The sequence below is a fragment of the Gadus macrocephalus genome, chromosome 7 (genome assembly GCF_031168955.1).
Source record: "Gadus macrocephalus chromosome 7, ASM3116895v1".
NCBI classification, from domain to species: domain Eukaryota; kingdom Metazoa; phylum Chordata; class Actinopteri; order Gadiformes; family Gadidae; genus Gadus; species Gadus macrocephalus.
In genome coordinates this window covers 6,225,234-6,239,364 of record NC_082388.1, presented here as the reverse complement: position 1 = coordinate 6,239,364, position 14,131 = coordinate 6,225,234, and the positions used below count along the sequence as shown (strand labels likewise).

The following is a 14,131-nucleotide window of genomic DNA, read 5'->3' as shown; positions in this document are numbered from 1 at the left end:
TGCTGCTTTTGTGTGGTACTTTACTGGTCATTTTCCTAAAGTTTCACCTAAACTTGTACAGCTCACTTCAAATTACGGAAAATGATTAAGACCACATGTGAGAACTCATTTTATTCTTACTTTAAACTTAGAATTCTGAGATTAAAGTCAGAATTCCCCAGAAAATACACTTACATTACATTTACAGGTCCATATTAATTTCTGCTAAAATAGACACTGTTCTAATAAGGGTTGACTTGGTTAGTGTAAGATAAACAACACCTTTAATTTATAGGGAAGATGTTTTGACACCAGGTGTTGGCATGATTAGACGAAACGAGCCATTTCAAAATCTGCCTCTTCCTGTGTATAAGTGACGTCACAAGTGGGCGTGTCCGCCTATGACGGTCCACTTGTGATGTCAATAAAACACAGTAAAAAGGCCTTGTGGTATAACACGCTGGTAAGTGGGAAGTCGCTGAGGCCAGATAGTAAGACAAAGCGTAAATTCAATGTGCAAATGTATATATCTTCACATGCTATGCAAAACTATAATTTTTTTAATTTATATTTTTATCAAGCTTTATTTTACCAGGAAAATTAAGCATGGCTGATCATTTGTAGCTATATCTGAGGACTAACAAAGGGCCCTACTCGTTTGGGTAACGCTTGATACATTTAGGCAGGGCGGCCATCTTAAGGCCCATTCACACCCCTAGGGTAAATACGGATAGGGACCCTTTTGTCCGGATCCGGAGGTATGAATCGGCCTTTAATCTAAACCTTTAAGTTAATATAGTGGTTTTGGAGTCCCCTTCCGGCCCAGGGTCTGTAGGTACTATCATGGTGCATTTCCACCAGAGGGTGTGGGTTGGTTCAGTCCGCAAAGGTGCGGCACTACTAGTCTCGCAGTACTCGGTTGATACTGAGACGATTGAAAGTGTGACGGCAAGTTGGAGCTACACTTGCCGTCCCTTGATATGTCGACGGGTCACTTCCTGCGACAGGGGGATGCTGAGTTCTTCAAGGAAAGTGATCGAATCCAAAGGAATAGCTTTAAAGAGACTTTATTTGTATAAAGTATTTTCGGTATGGTAAACTGATACTCAAAGAGAGATTGAAGATGTATTCTAAGCACGTGCTGAGCGTCTCCTAGCTGATCAATAGACCTAACCCCTGTCCAAGAGCTACCAAGAAGATTCTGACGACAATGCTCGATCTGTAGGCTGTTATGGTCTGAACAGCGCGGTCCGGAAGTAGTGGGGGGAGCCGATGTGAGGTAACCCTCGGCTTTCTCGCCTGGTCTGTGGTGCTGCCTTCCGTGGCTAAAGTATTTATTACAGCCTTCAGTAAGGTCTTGCTCCCCTTGTGGCTATGTATGGTATTTACGGCTTATATGTTTGGTCCTGCTTCATTGGGTCTATGTGTGGGTAGCTTAGATTCTTAAAATACGTAACAGGGACAATAACATACAAACACAGTAGGCTACCCGCAAGGTGTTTCTGGACAACGGCGAAGGCTTCGTTTATTGATGAAAATGTTGCTCAAAAGTTCTTCTGGAAGTCCTACATTGTTGCTCTTTGTTCATTGTGTCGCGTTCTCCTTTTCCCTTGGTATGAGGTCACAATGTTTATGTTGCTGCCGTGTCTATCGGCATCCGGCTTAAACCCCGCCCTACCATAAGGGTACTGTCGGCAGTGGAAACGCGAGCCATAACTGAGCTGGGCCCAGTTTCCCGATAACGTTCTCTCTTAGCGCGCTACGAAGACTCCTACGTTTAAACTTATCAAAGTTGTTTACCTCTATAGGCGTGGTTCCCGAACGGTCTCTTAGGAGTCTTCTTAGGAACACTCCTTACGTCGTTCGTAAACAGCGCTGTCCTGAAAGAACGTGCTGAAATCGATTGCTCAGAGATCGAGTTTCCATTTCATGCGCATGACAGCGTTCTAAAAAATATTGCAGTCTTTGCGAATAAATCATTGCTCGAAATCCTTCCAGTAGGCCTAAACATTTATTTAACCATGGGCGAACATAGCATAGCCTTTAAAAAGAATAGATAGAAAAATAGACAATGAAAATAAAAAAATTAATAATTTATTTAGCTTATTATATTATACTGCTTTGCTTTTTGAAACCTGTAGGAAGGCGCGTCGTTAGACCTGGGCATTCGAGGCTATAGCCCCGGGTCTTTTGGGAATAGCCCTGGATCGCTGTGCCGTAAAAAAAACTAAAACATAATGTAGAGTTTACTTCTTTGTAGTTTAATTACTAGCAGCCACTGATGCAACATTGTAGCGAGTGAAAACCGCAACATCCTGTGTCCATATATGGGCAGATTTAGAATAATTTGTTCCAAAATGTTGCAAATTCAACGTCGGTATTCTTTCTTCTCTATGCATAGCGCATCTCGTCGATAATGCTGTTTCGTGCTGCTAGCCTTTTAGTGAGATCAGAGTGTTGAGAAGGACAGTAATAAAATATCTTTGGTAAGATGGATATAAGAAGAGAGATCCGCAGTGAATTCAACCCGGTCCACTTGACATCGGGTGGGTGCATGACAGTGGTACCATTAATCCTCAATAGCCCGGGCTTTTATTTGTTTCTATCACTAAACTTTCGAACAAAACTCAAGCTCAGCAACGATGGGAAATACTATCAAATGTATTATTTAAACCACAGAGTGGTGGACCCGCAGAGTGAATTCAACCCGGTCCACTTGACATCGGGTAGCTGCATGACAGTGTTTATTTGGCTACAGGCTGTTCTAATGTCTCATTTTGGCTGCTGGTGTATGTGGTGCACTTTCCTATCCTTAGCGTAAACATTAACCTACTCAGTAGGCCTACCCCGACGTGAGTCAGACATGACGATTGGTCTTTCCTTTACTTCTCTAACTACGTTACAATTGCATGTTCATCAGCCCGATTTTCAAATTTCCTCGGGGGAAAAAAAACCCTGAACCCCCGTTTTAAAAGGACTTCTGGGCTACAGCCCTGAATGTTTTCAATTGCTAGTGACGCTCCTGCCTGTAGGGGTCTGTGTGCGGGCTTTGCGCACCGCCGGCCAGTGTGTGTTTGTCAGGTGAAAACTAAATGTCAAGGGAAAGAGGCAGTTGAAAAAACACTTTCGACCATTAGCGTGAGGTGCCCCTTCATTTCGGTGGGGCAGAAACTCCTGGCTTATGACCACACCCACAATTTATATATAATTTTAACATGTATATTTTGAGCTACATTAAAACATGTTAACTAAACTAACTGTGAGTAAGAATTAAAAATAAACTAATAGCCTAATATTACTGAACTCTTTTGAAGTGCCATCCGCAACACTCGTCATATGATGTCGGGCTAATTAGAATAGCCTATGTGCAATGGAAACTCTGCAAAGTCTCTGCAAAGTCAAAAATTTCAAAGGACAAATTCGACATTATAGGGAAGTTATTTCTTCCATATTTTATTTTAACAATCTAACAACAATTTAACAACAGGCTTAGCGACTGCATTGCAAGTACATGAAAAGTAGAAGTACAAGCCATCAATCAAGCAGACCTTCGATTTGGAACTTGGCCCGACGATGTGTGCAAATCTCTCAATAACAACACTTTTGAAATCAGGTATTTCTCAATAACAGCTGTTTAAATCAGGTATGAAATCAGGCATACAATTTTAATACCTGCTGAAATAAATAAATAAATAGGCTTCAATGCCGAAAGATACAGGCAGAGTAATTCGATTTTAAACACCAACAGTCCTAGAAAAGGACCATGGGGCAGAATACTTTACGACCATATATCTTATAGCGCGGATTGAAATTCTTATTGCAGCCTGCGAGAAACATACGGAGGGACGCGGTCGTTGAGCTCCCCTGCCCCACATTGCATGACACGTTAAACTCAACTAGAATCGCCACCATCAATTTGATATCAACAGACCAAAAATAGTCTGAAAGCCTACAGAAACTATCGATAGTTAATGTGACAATCATATTATTAAAAATAAATTTGGAGCAATGATTTACTGCTGAACTATTTTTTAGCAGGGAGTTCGCCGCCCCACCTGCCCATATGGACGGCACGCGCCTGCTTTCGGACCACTTATTACTGTGGTTGGCCACCACAGTAATAAAATCCTGGCTACGCCCCTGATCCTGCTGTTACACCTTTCCTGTTGTCGGCTCCCAGACCGTAGTCGAGGAGCACAAGGGAGACGTTCCATCCGGGGCCGATGTTCTCTCGGGGGTAGTCTCGCAAAGCCAGACCAAACTACAGCAAGTAGAATGGTCTGGAACCACGCTACCTCGAGCCGTCTATCCGTGGGGAAACTGGGCAGGCCTGTTTTTATTTCTTTAAACCAATCACAATCGTCTAGGGCGGGGCTAAGCCCGGGAAGCAGCAGCGGTGTCCATGCAAAATAGAACGTCTTTCGTCCTCAGCAAATGCTGCAAGCAAATCTTTTGCAGTTCTTTGCAATTTTCGACGGAAAGAGCCAAACATGCCAACTTTACAGCGCCGTCAAAGTCCTCTTCAAAACTCGCTATACTGCCTAGTTTCCGAGTTTCAGGGGGAGCACAATACTGGAATGCCAGCATCCGGAAGGGGAGGAGTAGCGGTGAAATCCGACGCTAGTCAATAGACGCTGTCAACTTCCGTTCAGCCAGACTATCTCGGGGGTAACACCATTCACTTTGACCGACAGTGGCTCTGCTGCTTATAGGTCGGAATGAAGCGGCCACTGATTCTTGACACTAGAATGACACACGCTCGCTCTCCTCGCTCGTCACTCATACACGTGTGCGCCATTCTCGCACACACACATACGCTACTCTCGTAGCACTGCTATCCTGCACGTCTATATTTTTATTTTGTGCTTGTGTGTTTCCAGCAATTATTTAAACCCATTGGTGAAACACAACCCTGCCAATGTGGCAGTTCCATGCGCACCGGGGATTTCTAAAGATACATGGCGGCGACTAGTGTCAGAAGCTGAACCGTTGAGCTAGGAAGGTTCTACGAGCACTTCAGACCAATCATCCCGACGAACGACGTAGTAAGAGATTCGTAGCAAAGAAGGTTTCGGGAAACACGCAAGATGTTAAAGGGACTCTGTGTAAAAATTACTCCCATCTAGTGGTACAATTGTATATTGCATTCAAACTAATAGTGCTCGCTTGTTCAAAAACGACGGTGGGAAGTATATGCCAAGAAGCTGTGTCATGACATCCAATACTACCTCATCGAGTCATTCGAGTGATGATGAGGTTCGTTATTTCAAACAAATTTCAAACTGCATTGAATCATTATTGTAAGCTAATGATGTATGAGTAATTACTCCTCGAGCAAGATAGTGAATTATTTCAGTCATCATTCACGCTGGCTCAGAGTGAAAACGTGTTTGCATTTCCTGTACAACGTAGTGCTTTTTGTCCCTCTCGGCAGTTCATCGACCGGAAGAACATGGAAGCCTCCATGAAGCTTACCCGTCCTATGTTACTACATATTAATTATTCTTCGCTCAGGAGGATAAGTGAGATTTTTGGCAGCGATAATTTTACACCAATGAGGAATTTTTTTAATGAATACGTTGATTTGAGGTAATAAATGACTTACAATATTACACAGTGTCCCTTTAAGGTAGAACTTAAAGTAGAGGTTACGAATGAGAAGGCTTTAAGAAGGTTTCGGGAAACCGGGCCCAGGGTAATACCGCACCCTCACTACTGGGCTGAGGCATGCTGGGTCCAAAGCGAACCACCAGTGGAAAAGCTCCAGGTTATCAGGGCCTTAGGGGCTCAATTGGAGGGAGAGAGAGAGGGAGAAATAGGGAGAGAGTGGGTTAGATAGTGTCTTGTGTAGATAGAATGAGATGTGATACACTCCAACACAAACTATATGTGTGAGAATATGGGGCTGCTGTTGGCTCAAGAGTGACAAGGTTTGTGTTAAATACGAATTATAAAAAATAAATAAAAAATTAACCCAAGCAAATAAAACAAATGTCTGAGATTAAGGGAGCCCCCTGTCTTATATCTCTATCTAATACCTGAGGTATTAGATAGTAGATCTAATACCTCAGGTATTAGATCTATTAGATGAGGTAACACAAGGGCTTTCACTGATCAAAACACTTGTGTTTGCAGTATAATTAATGAATGTTAATAAACAAGAAGTGCAGGCTCTAGCAAAAGGTTTTGCCTTCCCCTTCTGGCCTAGGGGCTTGGGTAGTATTACACGGCTTTAGTACTTGCGTTTTCAATATAATAATTGTATCATTGTCGGTGGCAAAATCGTTGGTAACAATTGGAAAAATTGCCACATGTCAGACATGGATTAGTTAGTGTGTTTAAGTGGTAAGATCTGCTGATTAAAGAGTAGGAGACTGGGGTTCAAGTCCTGCATATGTTGGTGTTTTTTTTTAAAAAACTGTCGTTTAATTTAATGTTGTGGTGGAATCTATAGATATAACTCACCATCGTTCTGTGTTACAGGGATGCTGTATTTTCTTTGTCTACTGTCGGTTTTTATTGATCGACATGAAAAAAAAGTATCACTTCACACTTGAGAAGTAACATAACTCCTTTCAAAGAGGTGTGCCCTCTCCCAAACTATGCTTGCTCAAACTACGAAGTGTACCCGTGTCCAACTTGACGTGGTGGACGTGTTTCTGACTAGTTCTGGCGGATCTTCTCAAGTCTCGTGCATGCATGCTCTCAAATGTAGGCGACCTGAAACACATCCCCTGTCGTTTTTTATCTGTCATCATGAAAAAAACCAGAATGAGCAACACTGTTGAATTCCATCAAATAAAGCATAAGGGTCGTTCTTTATCAAACGTCAATAAAAATCAAGACAGCCAATTTACAACAGTGTAAATACTTGAAACTGTTGTCGTCATGAAAAAAACATAAGGGGTAACACCATTGATTTTTATGAAATTAAAGCTCTTGTCAAGCGTTTTCTCCTGGGGTAGTGGAGGGTTAACACTCTGGAGACCGGGGTTCGATTCCCGCTGACTTTGATTATTGCATACTTCTTATATCTGTGTCATGTGAATTGTAAGGTTAAGTATAACTTCGGAAGATTATATAAACTTTGTTCTGGTGGTGTAGTGGTACCAGTGTTTAGATTAGCACTCTGTGGAATGGTTCGGAATATGGTTCGGGTCTACTCTGCCCTACAAAGGCAAAGTGCAGTAACTACGTATTTTGTCAAAATTGAGTTCAGAGTGAAAATGGGTTTTATAACACCTTCTTTGTCTTGAGACAAAAACTCTTGGTCCAACTGTGTCCCGTTTCAGAGATATCCCCAAGTCAAATTTGCAGTAACTACAAAATCCAACCTAATACCAAGGCTAAACGCAGTAAGTGAAGTTACTGCGTTCTGCCTTTGTTCACCCGGCTTTGACACAGTAGATACTGCGGTCTGCCTTATTAGCTCCATCCGAATCTACTGAGGAAAACTCATGGTGGAACTTGCTTTGAAACGCAAGTATCCAGCCAATGGTAAGGACGATGGAAAAATATCAACAACTGACCTAAATCTATTAAGCCATTTTAGCCAACCTGCTCCCTTGAAGCCTGTAGCATCTTTCCACTCTGGAACCGCTGTCATAGTCCAATTACGATCACGTCGCTGTTTTGTTTCTTGTCTTCATTTCTGATACTATTTTCGTTTCGGGGCAGCTAATCTAACTGATGTGAAGATAACAAAATCAGCCTACTCATTTAGTTAGTCGACTCCATTTAAGTCACTGTTACTTTAGCATTCTAGAGTTAGCTGATCTCCTGAGGAGAGCCGTGCAGCGCCTGCAGCCGCAAATGCGATATTGAATGAAAATGAAATGTCCATTTAGATTGGTTGTTTACTTCTCATTCCACACGCTACATTTAAGCGACTTAGAGTACCATATTAAGCGCTATATAAATTTTATTTATTATTATTATTATTATTACATCACATGGTTTAGGTAAAGTATCGCGTTGTCTAAAGGATAGCCAATGAAGTTCAAGCAGAAAGTCCAAAGGTTGCAAAACCACCATCGAGGTCAGTTGACGTCTTCGGTTCATTTCTTCTATTGTATAAAATAGCAGTCACTCATTTTGACGTTAGATCTAGTTTGGGATATAATTGGCAAGTAATTTTGTTATTATATCTACCTTATCTGTAGTTCTTATGGTTATTATATTTCAAACTAATGTAACTGAGTGACCTCTATGAATTGTTGATAGTCTTTTGCCACTTCTTGCCAAAACAGTAATATCCAATCTTGTATAATACTTACTTTAATACACACATATGTATGCATCCAAGAGTTCCAGTGAATCACTTATCTCAGCTTCCCACTGGCTGCCACCATGCAGTAGCCCCCCCCCCCCTTAATTTTCTAATTAAAATTAAAATCCACAAACCAAAATACTATTGATTGTGTGTAAAATGTTAAGGATATTTGGGAAGATAATGGCAATGTTGATGACAAAAAAATGCAATTGAAGGGTTTGATTTCAAAACGCCATCTATATTTATAGTGTGTATCTCCAGTGATATCAACAAAATAGTATTTTTGTTGTTTTGTTAAAGTTAAGATACATCACAGAACACTATCCCAACTGCAGGTTCACTGATATAACCTAAAACCTTTTTATATAAAAAAATGATTCATGAAAATTCATTAAAATTGTGGATATAGCGTGTTGGAACCAAACTCAATTGTTTAGGGCTGCGATGTGACACGGACATAAGGACAAAATAGATTATTGATGGTTACAAGCAATTTCAATACTCTCAAAAACCTTCATAAACGAAGCACAAGCAAATTAAATTAAATAAAAAGGCATTGGTAATGCAAAAAAGTTACTTTCAGAACACATTTAAATTGTAGATACTGCACTTTGCCTTTGTAATAGTACTCTAGTTGTTCGAGGTAATACAAAGGCAGAGTGCAGTATCTACAATTTTGAGGTCAAAGGTCATATCGTTGGTATTTTCTTTTTCTATACAATTTTCCTTCCTATAAAGGTATTCATTGAAAGTATCACCACTATTGTACCTGCAACAGGTTTGGCCGGCCAGTATGAAAACTTTGAAGGCATTTTTCTCAGTTTCAATGTTGACGTAGTTACTGCACTTTGCCTTTGTAGGGCAATCCACTAACACAATGAGAGGGTCTCCTCCACCAATTGAATCAATACTTCTTATGTCTATGTCACGTGAGATGTAGAGTCAAGTATAACTTCAGAGTACATTTTTGACAAAGCGATGGTGGTGCAGTGGTAACAGTGTTAGTTAAGACTATGAAGACCTGGCTTTGAGGCCCAAGACGAACGCAGTCCTTCAAACACTGGGGAAATGTGTCCCGTTTCTTCCACGTTGGTTCGAGGGAACAAATGTCTTGTGAAGGGATCCGATCTCTCACACGTTCATCTCAAATGTCTGAATGGATGACTGTTGAATGAGTGCAATCATTAATGGTCGTCCATTCACACAGACAATAATTCCCACTCACCCATTCATTCCGAATCAATGTCGTCAAATTAATTGTGGTGAATAATTGCGGATAGTAGTTTAGTTTAGTTTTTTTTCATGACGACCGATAAAAAACGATAGTGTGACCCCTTACGTTTTTTTTCATGACGACTGATAAAAAGGACAGTGTTGCGCCTTATGTTTTTTTCATGACGACAGATAAAAAATACAGTGTTATCCCTTACGTTTTTTACCATGACGGCCGACAAAAAATGACAATGTTACCCCTTACGTTTTATTTGCCCACGACCGATAAAAGAACGGTCTTACCCCTTACGTTTAATCAGATGACGATCGATGAAAATCGACGAATTACAATAACGACAGCACAAGTCAGACAAAATACTGTTTATTGGTCGGTAAGTCTCGGAAAAACAAATGAAACCCTGACAAGGAAATTGTATACGTCTAACATTATATGTATAAGAACAACCGATCAAAAGTAAAATACTTCCAAAAGAGATTTGCAACATTAACGCTGCCACAAATGAAACCTTAACTAGATGAATATGTGATATAAGTAATCAGTCAATTGTATTCATGTTAAGTTCTAAGAAAATGTATATGCAGTGCTTTTTCGGCATTATTTGGTAAAATACTGTTCATGATAGTAACCCAATTATACTTGGTTATCAGTAGTCAAACAAATAAATTATATACGAGAATACTGTAAATTCTTGTCCAAAAGGGGCGGTTCTTTCTCTGATAACAATCAAATTCTAAACAAATCCTTTTTTCTTCTGGGCATAATATCTGTTTTAATCTATTCAGTTAGCTTCAAAATGAAGCCTCTAGACAGAATATGGATGTAGGAAGCGGTATTTTCTTATCGTTATAAAAGTAAACACAATATACTTTTTTTAATACCTAACATGTAATGTGCCACAATTATTAACACAGAAACACAGACTAAGCGTGCAAAAAATATTTCCCACTGTCCTAATGCGGGACCGGTCTCAATTCCTAACAAATCCTACATTCCTTGCTGCACCAGAAAGTAAAGTTACGGTTCAACCTTGTTGCAACACAATGACCACTCAGTCACTTTGACGCAGTCGTGAACCTGTTTTGGTTCTGCGTCGGGTTTTAGTGAGCGAACCAATCACAGCCCTTGCTGCTGTGTCGCCTCAACCCAAGTTTAATATTTTTGGGAGGCGCACGTCATGTCCTTGCGGTGGACGCAAGTAGCATCCACAAGGACATAATGGGTCCGTAAACCGCCTTGCGTTGCGTCGACGTCTAACCATAGCTCTACCTTTAATTCCGCACCATCCTTGCGTTAGCCAAAACACCAAATCGATCGCAGTCTACGGTGGAATTCTTTCAGTTTGTTCGGGACCAGGGGTGTAGTGGGTGGGGGGACACAGTCCCCGCTAGAGCTGAACGACTTAGGGAAATAATCGAATTGTGATTATTTCGGCCAATTGCGATAGCAATTTAGTACGCAAACTGCTCTTTCGTTTAGGCCAGGCCTATGTGTTGAGATTAATTGATATTATAACATCTTTATTCAACTATTTAATTGTGAAAGAAAAATAAGAATCTAACTGATCTCTAGTCAGGAACGGTAACAAATCACCCCAAAGAATCGCAGCCTTTGCGATTTGCAAATCCTGTTTTAAGACATCGCAATGTCGGTTTGAATTTGATGAGTCGTTCAGCCCTTGTCCCCCCAACTTTACCCCACCCCACCCCACTCCACCAATATCCGGAGACACCCCAACCTACATTGGATACAACAAATACCCCAAAAAGATGATTAAGTGAGTGAGTGAGTGAGTGAGTGTCTGTTGTTTGAGTGAGTCAGTGTGTGAGTGAGTGAGTTTGTGTGTGTGGAACTGTTACTAGTGTGTGCGCGTGTCTGTTGTGAGAGTGAGTGAGTAAGTGTTTATTGTGTGATTGAGTGAGTGTCTGTTGTGTGTGTGAGTGAGTCATGAGGAGTGTCTGTTGTGTGTGTGAGTGAATGTCTGTGAGTGAGTGAGTGAGTGAGTGAGTGAGTGAGTGAGTGAGTGAGTGAGTGAGTGGGTGTCTCTGTCGTGTTGAGTGAGTGAGTGAGTCTGTTGTGAGTGAATGAGTGTGTGTGGAACTGTTAGGAGTGTCTGTTGGGTGAGTGAGTGTCTTCTGTGTTTGAGTGAGTGAGTGAGTGAGTGAGTGAGTGAGTGAGTGAGTGAGTGAGTGAGTGAGTGAGTGAGTGAGTGAGTGAGTGAGTGAGTGAGTGAGTGAGTGAGTGAGTGAGTGAGTGAGTGAGAAGCCTCCTACTACATTGGATGCAACAAATACCCCGTAAAGCTTGAATGAACATACTGCCCAGCGTAGAGACCTGCAGCCTGATCGGACGGCAGCTGAAGATGCACCGTATCGCCCTGCTTCAACGGCACCACCGCGCTCCCAGACGACTGGTCCACCAACCCCTTCTTGTACTCGTCATACGTATACATCAGGGGGTCGCCATTTTTCATCAGAGCCACCCAAACGTTCCCGCCTTTGCAGTGTACGTGGTACGCGAAATAGTACACCCCTGGAACGCTACAGGCGAAGACACCGGTCTGGGGATTGTAGTCCTGGTTCCCATTGTGCAGGAGCTTGTCGAAGATGATGGGCATTGCCACGGGCGGGAACGGGTTGGTGAGCTTTGCGGTGAAGGCGGGGATTTCGTAATCTCCGCCCCCTTGGGCGTCGACGCCGCCGTTTTTGGAGGACTGGTAGCCGTGGTCCGGGTTGTAGGGGCCCGTTGCGGGGAGGACGTGCCCGAGGTCTGGGTATGGGGAGGAGGGGCCGGGGGCCCCTGGGGGGCCCCGGGGGCCCGGTTGCCCCGGCCGACCGGACAAACCGCTTGGACCGGTGGGCCCCTGGGGGCCGAGGGTGCCCGGGACCCCCGGTTGGCCCTCGCCAGGGGCCCCGGGTTTTCCGGTTGGACCGATCTCCCCTTTAGATCCCGGTATTCCCGGGGGCCCGAGCGACCCCCCGGGCCCCGTGAGTCCCGGGATCCCCTTTGGCCCCTGGACCCCCCGCTCCCCGCTGGAGCCCCCCTCCCCCTTCGGACCGGGGAACCCCCCGTTGCCGGGAACGCCGGGGGCCCCGTTGTGACCATGCTCCCCCTTGGGGCCCCTAGGACCTGGCAGACCCCGGGGCCCGGACTGGCCCCCTGGTCCCGGTGGACCCCCCTGTCCCGGGAGCCCAGCGGGGCCAAGCTCCCCTCTCCCCCCAGGGGCCCCTCTCGTCCCCATGGAGCCCTCGTCCCCTTTCGGCCCCGTGAACCCCAGCCCCCCCGAGGGCCCCATCGGACCGGGTTGCCCCGGGTTACCGGTGATTCCCGGGGGCCCATTATCCCCGGCAACACCCCCATCACCTTTGTCACCTTTTGGCCCCTGAGAACCGGAAAACCCGCCGTGGCCTTTTGGCCCCTGAGGACCGGGATACCCTGGCTTCCCGTACCCTGGTAGCCCGGGCCCCCCCGGTAATCCGGGCGGTCCTGGCATCCCTTTCCCGCCAGGGGCCCCTTGCGGGCCTGGCAGGCCGTCCAATCCAGGTTGTCCCGTTCCCGGTATTCCATGGGGCCCCGGTTCGCCCGGTAATCCCTGAGGGCCGGCGTATCCCGCCGCTCCGAGAGGCCCCGGTTTCCCTGGCAACCCGGGCTGGCCCGGAAGGCCGTTCAATCCTGGTTTTCCGATCCCCGGGAGTCCGATGTCCCCTTTGGTTCCTGGCGGTCCGCTGGGGCCCTTCAGTCCCGGGAGTCCTGGAGCGCCGAGGCCCTTGTCGCCTTTGGGGCCCAAGGGGCCCGGAAGCCCGGCAACGCCCTTGAACCCGGGCTCTCCCCGGGGGCCCGACGTTCCGGATAGACCCTGCCCGCCAGCCTTCCCGATCCCCTGTAGTCCCGGCGGCCCCGGGGCCCCTGGGGGCCCCCCTAGTCCGATTGGCCCCTCCCCACCTCGGGGGCCCATGTCCCCCTTCTGCCCAGCTAATCCCGGAATTCCGGGTTTCCCCGGCATTCCCGGTAGACCCGGTTTGGCAACTCCGGGGTAGCCCTGAGGGCCCTGGGGCCCCGGTTTTCCGAGGGGCCCGGGCTGCCCGTGGCCAGGCATTCCGGGTGGCCCTTGCGGTCCTGGCGGCCCCTGGACTCCCTGGGGTCCCTCTCTGAGGTCAAGGCCAACGGGGCCCGCGATCTGGGGGCCCTTAGCGCCTCGAGGGAAGGTCTCTCCTGAACGGGAGGAAGGCCACAGGCCAAATTCAGTTACATTCAATTAAACTTTATTTGTACAGTCCTTGTTATTTTTGATTTAGTTATTTAGTTTTTTGTTACCTGCCTAAATTGTGAAGTGTCCTTGAGTTTGAAAGGTGCAATATAAATCAAATGTATTATTAGGAGTCCAAGCAGCTTGGTCCCCTATTGTTTCTGTAAAAACAATTTCCCTCAAATTATGTGGTACTGCACCCAAAGGTGGCGCTATTGTAAAATAAATCATGAATTAGGCTTATTTCTCCGCACCAGATTGACCTGGACTCAAAATTCTTTCTGAATATTAATCTCTAGAATCAGACGCATTTATAAAACCCTGGGGGTCTTATGCCCTAAAAATGTTTACTTTTCCCACAGTTTCATATTAAAGCTAAACATGATAAAAAGATTCACAGGCT

General features: G+C 44.8%; 1 protein-coding gene across 4 annotated transcripts in view; it reads right to left on the bottom strand.

Annotated features, from left to right (window-relative positions):
* Positions 1 to 9,829: 9,829 nt before the first annotated feature.
* The window catches only part of LOC132460654 (collagen alpha-1(VIII) chain-like), a 35,052-nt gene continuing 30,750 nt past the window's right edge, over positions 9,830 to 14,131 (bottom strand). For all 4 annotated transcript variants that reach the window (XM_060055470.1, XM_060055469.1, XM_060055468.1 and 1 more), the window contains one exon: positions 9,830 to 13,694. In XM_060055470.1, the coding sequence (XP_059911453.1) occupies positions 11,755 to 13,694 (1,940 nt within the window). In that variant the 3' untranslated portion in view covers positions 9,830 to 11,754. The remainder of the gene's footprint in view (positions 13,695 to 14,131) is intronic.